This window comes from Belonocnema kinseyi, chromosome 3, assembly GCF_010883055.1.
Source record: "Belonocnema kinseyi isolate 2016_QV_RU_SX_M_011 chromosome 3, B_treatae_v1, whole genome shotgun sequence".
Taxonomy (NCBI): Eukaryota; Metazoa; Arthropoda; class Insecta; order Hymenoptera; family Cynipidae; genus Belonocnema; species Belonocnema kinseyi.
In genome coordinates, this window is record NC_046659.1 from 89,608,377 (window position 1) to 89,614,040 (window position 5,664).

Here is a 5,664-nt window from a genome sequence, read left to right on the forward strand (position 1 = left end):
TGTAATCTTCAAAGCCGTAGGTGCTTTGAGAACCTTCTTTAAAAACAAACGAAAAAAGTTTCAGTTACAATTTTTGGATGTAATTCCTCAGAAGTTAAAATGACAGTTTTCAATTGAAGTTATAATATTTATGATACATGAAAAAATTCAGTTAAATTTTACGCAGGAGACTTACGAAAACGAGCGCGAGAGAGCACCCATGCACCCTAGGCGCGGTCAAACTTGGAACAAAGCGCCGCGCGCGCAGCACCATGGTAATGTGCCCGCGCAGACGTTCCATTTTTAGTTGCAAATTAATTTTCTCAATTATTAGTTTAACTGTTTGATTAAAAATTAACTATATTGTTGAAAGTTCATCATTTTTGGTTTAAAGGCCGAATTTTTAGAAAATATGTGACTTTTAAACCGGTACTGATGAATTATCAACCTGGAAAATTCCTATTTTTGGCTTAAAAATGTAACTATGTAGTTAAATTTTCAACTATTTAGTTGAAAAATTCTCGCTTTCGCTTGATAGTTTGACTTGTTTTTTATCACTACAACTCCGGGTTAAATATTATTTTTGGATGTATATGCAAATTTTTGGTTGGAAATGCAATATGTATACGTACACATTGAGGACATTCGAACCTGTTGCGCAATTCCTCTCATTACTATTATGCAAAAAAATGTATGCTACATCGCTTTCTGGTTGTAGGGTATACACCTTATAATACAGTTTATTAGGTTCATTAAGCTTATTATGATTGAAATTTGCATATTACGATTGCCTAGATTGAAAACTGGCAAAAAGAGCATCGCCTGTGGATTTCTCGTTAGAAATTACAAATTGGATTTTCCCACGTATGAAAGTGCTTTTTGACGCAATATACTTCCTGATGCTACAATTAACTAATCCAGATTCTGCATAGAAAATATTCTTAATGTGAACTAATATCGTAGATACAAGAAGTTCACTTTACGTCATTTTCTACTGACATCATTATTATGTTTAATCGGATTTAAATGAAAAAATGGAACATAAATATATTTTAACCCATGAATATTTAGTACAATTCAAATTATTTTTTACAAGGTGGCCGAAAAACTTCATTTTCAAAAATCCTCATCTTTTCCTTGACTTTTCTTTGACCAGTACATTATTTTCCCCGGCCATAAATATTCTAATACCTGCATTTTAATCTTGCAATATTTTTAACATGAAATCTTTTATAAACGTTATAAAAGAATTTCAGATATAAATTTTAAATTTATTTATTAATTTTAACCAAAAAAAGATGAAATTTCTATTATAAAAGATGAGTTATCAATCGAAAAGGACAAATTTTTAACAGAACAGTTGAATTTTCGTCCAAAAAAGAAAACTAAGACCATAGCTAAATTCTCAAAAATAGAATTAAGTTTTCAAGAAGATAGTTAAACTTTCAACCAAATTGTTCAATTTTCAACATACAAATATACATTTTAAACCACGCAGTCAAATTTTAATTAAAAAAGATTAAATTTAACCAGAAACAGTTGCATTTTTAACCAAATACATGAATTTTCTGCCCACAAAAATAGATTTTCAAACAAATAGTTGAATTTCAATAAAAAATATTAAAACTTAAATAAAAAACAGTTGCATTTTCAATTAAATAGTTTATTTTACAAACTAGAAAGAAGCATTTGCTTGAGGATAATTAAATTTTCAACTCGAAAAGTTGAATACTCACTACACTAGTTCAGTTATCTGCCAAAAAGTTAAAGTTTCAACACAACAATTAATTTGTTTACACAATTTTCCACTGAAAAAATTCAATTTCTGACAAAAAATGCAAAAAGTTAATTTGTGGTGAAAAAAAATATTTAACAATAAACCGAATTTTGAAATAAAATGTTGGTACGGATTTTCTGCAGAAGTGTTGAATTTTTATACCGAAAATATGAATGTTTAACAAAAAAAGTTCATTTTTAACCAAACATTTGTATTTTTAGTAAAAAAAATGAAATATTAAGCCCAGAAGAATAGTTTGGAATTAACAAAGAAACGCACAAATTTTGAACGAAATAGTTAAGTTTTGTGACTGAAATGAATTTTCATGTAACATAAAATGATTAAATGATGAATAATGCTATAGTAGATATGTCGACAAAAAAAATATTTTTATTTTAAATCAAAAACAGTTGAATCCAATCAAGCACTACGAATTTTCAACTTAAAAAGTTCAATTTTTGCCAAAAACTCGAAAAGTTACATTTTCAGTTCAAAAAGGTAATTTTTACCAAACAAACAAAAACTTGCAACCCACTTGTTAATTTATCAACCAAAAAGATTCTCCTTCAACCAATGAAATGAATTGGTTACAACGTAATTCAACTTTCACCCAAGTATTTAAATATTAATTTAAAAACATCAATTTTCAATACAAAATAGTTGAACTTTTAACCAAAGATATGAATTTTAAAATATCATAAAATGATGAATCTTCAACTGAAATAGTTGAAAAAAATATAATTCTCAACAGATAATGTAATAGTAAATATTGAAACCAAAAAAGATTTCAATTTCAATTCAAAACCAGTTGAATTCAACAACAAAATATTGTGGAAAAAATTGGTTATTTTCTAACCAAGAAATATTTCAGTTGAATGTTTAACCCAAAAATATTATTTTTGAAGATAAACTAAGTTCCTGCCAAAGAAGTTTATTTTTTAACCCAGTAAGACGAATTTTGAATAAAGCAGTTGAATTTCTAACTAAAAAGGATGATTTTCTTTCAAATTGAATTTTTAATCAAAACAAAAAATTTATAACTAGAAATATAATCATCAGGAGGAAATAACTGAAAAAAATAATAATAGAAATACAAGGAAAACTAATTACTAATGCGAGCATTATATCAGGATGGCTTGAAAACTTCACTTGCAAAATTACTTAATTTTCTCCTAACCGATTTTATGATTTCATTGACCATTAATATATAAATACCATAATATTAATCATGTAACATTTTATAGAAGAAATAATATAATTTAAATTCAAAATTAGAAATGTTCAAGTTTATTAACCTTGGCAGTTATTCAGAATGCTTCTTATAGAAATTCTCACACTTTAGCAAGATTTGCATCAAAATCCCTGACTTTCCCAAACCAATAATATTGCCTGATTTTTCCTTATTTACAGATTTTCCATGACCTAGGACCTTCCTGTTTTTATTTCAATGTAATTCATTGCACACATGTGTTTCATATATATAGAAAAGAATGTATGACCATTGAACCTTGTAAGGACTTGCCTGAAGGTAACAATTACAACACTTTTCTTAGTTCAAATTCACATATTTTTCTGCGGTTACTCAATATTTATTGGAAAATTACATATTATTATTGCAAATTATTACCTATTAGAAACAAACTCACATGATATAATGAAATATTAAGGTCTTTATTTTTTTAAATAAATTTGATCTTCAGAAAAGTAGTGTATTCTGAAAAAGCCCTATATGATTTTTTATCAAATAATTCTTTTATTCGTACAAAATTTTACAAATACTAAAATAAAAATGATGATTAAATATTTATAATGAATATTATTTCACTCTATAGAGTAAGTTAATCACTAAATTGTTTCGTTCTTAACACAAGTTTCAAGGTTTGTGCAGAGCACGTTGACATAAATTATTATCAACAATTCATCACATGAAAACATTTTTTTACAATATACGCAATTAAATAAAAGCAAATACAATATTTTATAACAAAGTAGGTCAATCGAATACAAATGTTTTCATAAATATTCGATGTAAGTATCTATACTACGATAATCTTGAGTCGTTCTTGACGAATTGCATCCTTGTGAGCTTGTGGTACATATGGATTTTTCTCCGGGTTCAGATTATACCTGAAAAAATTGAAACATTTATTATATCATTTATTTTATAACGTATTCTTTTATGAAATTAACTAATTTTTTTATATATTAGATTAATATTTTTCACAAAAAGATGCATTTATAAAAAAAGCATAGTTAAATTTTCAGTTAAATAAGTATTATTAATAAATAAAAAAAACTAATTTTCAACTAAAATTATCGCTTTTCTAGACAAAAACATTTCAATCAAAAAATATTTAATTTAAAAACAAAAAGGTTTCAACCAAATTGTTCAACTTGCAACCGAGAAAGATAAAATTACAAAACGAAAAGATTAACTTTCTACCCAAATAATTAAATTTTTAATTTACAAAATCAATTTTCAGCCAAAAATGTAATAGTTTATGTGTCAACAAAAAAATTTTAATTTTAAATAAAAAACAGTTAAATTTGACGAAAAATAGGAAGTTCAGACAAAAGAATTTTTTTTCAGACTCAAAGAATAAAAATATTAACCAAACTGTTGAATCTTTAACCCATGAAGAAGAATTTTCAACCTAGGAGGTTTTTTAAATCAAATTGCTTCTACTACATAAAATACTAGTTTCTACTGATAATTAGATGTTCGCATTAATCGTTGAAAGAATTTATTATTGTTTTTAGCCATTTTCTTTCAGAAAAGAATTAGAAAGACGCAGTTCTTCCAAATTTTCAACTTATATACAACTTTTAAGTTTGAATAAGGCAGTAATCAAAATAATTTGAGAAAAATAATTGTTTAAACAATTCTATATCATTTTCAATAGTATTCTTTTAAAATAATGCTAGAAAGTTTTTTTTTTTAATTTCAACATTTGATCAACGTTTCACTTAATTCGATCTAATAATTAATGCAATATAACATACATTTTTTTTAACAAATTTTTATAGCTTGTATCTATCGTCTCCTATATTTTTCCTAGATAATTTCAGTTCTTTCAGAAATGTTTAACTTTACATACACTTTTTACTCAGTGAGACAGCAGTTAATTCAAATTTTCAAACATTATTCTACAAACAATTTATCATGGTTTGTAACTAACTTCTCTTGGTGTAATGCTAGGAAAATGATTCTCTCTATTGTTTATTTATTATGTGTTCAGAAATAATTTATGTTACATAGCATAAGCCCCTTCGTTGGCAGAAAGAATTCGACAAAAGTGCCCAAAATGGCAGGAAAATTTGTTATCCCGAAAATTTGTATCCTGGGTTTTTGGGGTCGCTGAATCCGAATATGAAGTCAAAATTCAGAAATCCAAAATGGCGGATCCAATATAACGGACGAAAATACAAAAAACGTCTCGTTTTGGATAAATCTTGGTACTTACGGGTTTTTGGGGTCGCTAAACCCGAAAGTGAAGTAAAAATTTTAAATGGCGGGCGATAATATCCGCCGTTTAAAATTGTCGAATTTTGACTTCAAATTCTGATTCATCGATCCCAAAAACCCGTAAGTACCGAGATAGATCCAAATCAAGAAGTTTTTTTTGTATTTGCGTCCACCATATGGGATTCTCCATTTTGAATTTTTGAATTTTGACTTTAGATTAAACTGCCGCGACCCCAAAAACTCCCGAGTAAGACTTGAATGCAAAATCGGAGTAAGTTAAATAGAAAAAAAAGAAGATGGACGCACTTTGCGTCAATGCTAACGAAGGGGTTAAGATAGAAGAAGATACGAGGGTAGTTCAATAAGTCCTTAGAATGACCAACAGATGGCGCGCGAATCGCTCCAAATCATCTGTTTTCAGTCAGCACCACTCCCGACTAGA

The 5,664-nt window shown here is 27.3% G+C and overlaps 1 protein-coding gene across 1 annotated transcript in view; it reads right to left on the minus strand.

Moving 5' to 3' along the window:
* Positions 1–3,504: 3,504 nt before the first annotated feature.
* Positions 3,505–5,664, minus strand: part of LOC117169928 — a 77,223-nt gene continuing 75,063 nt past the window's right edge. Inside the window, exon 9 of the mRNA XM_033356437.1 lies at positions 3,505–3,883. Within this exon, the coding sequence (XP_033212328.1) occupies positions 3,793–3,883 (91 nt within the window). The 3' untranslated portion in view covers positions 3,505–3,792. The remainder of the gene's footprint in view (positions 3,884–5,664) is intronic.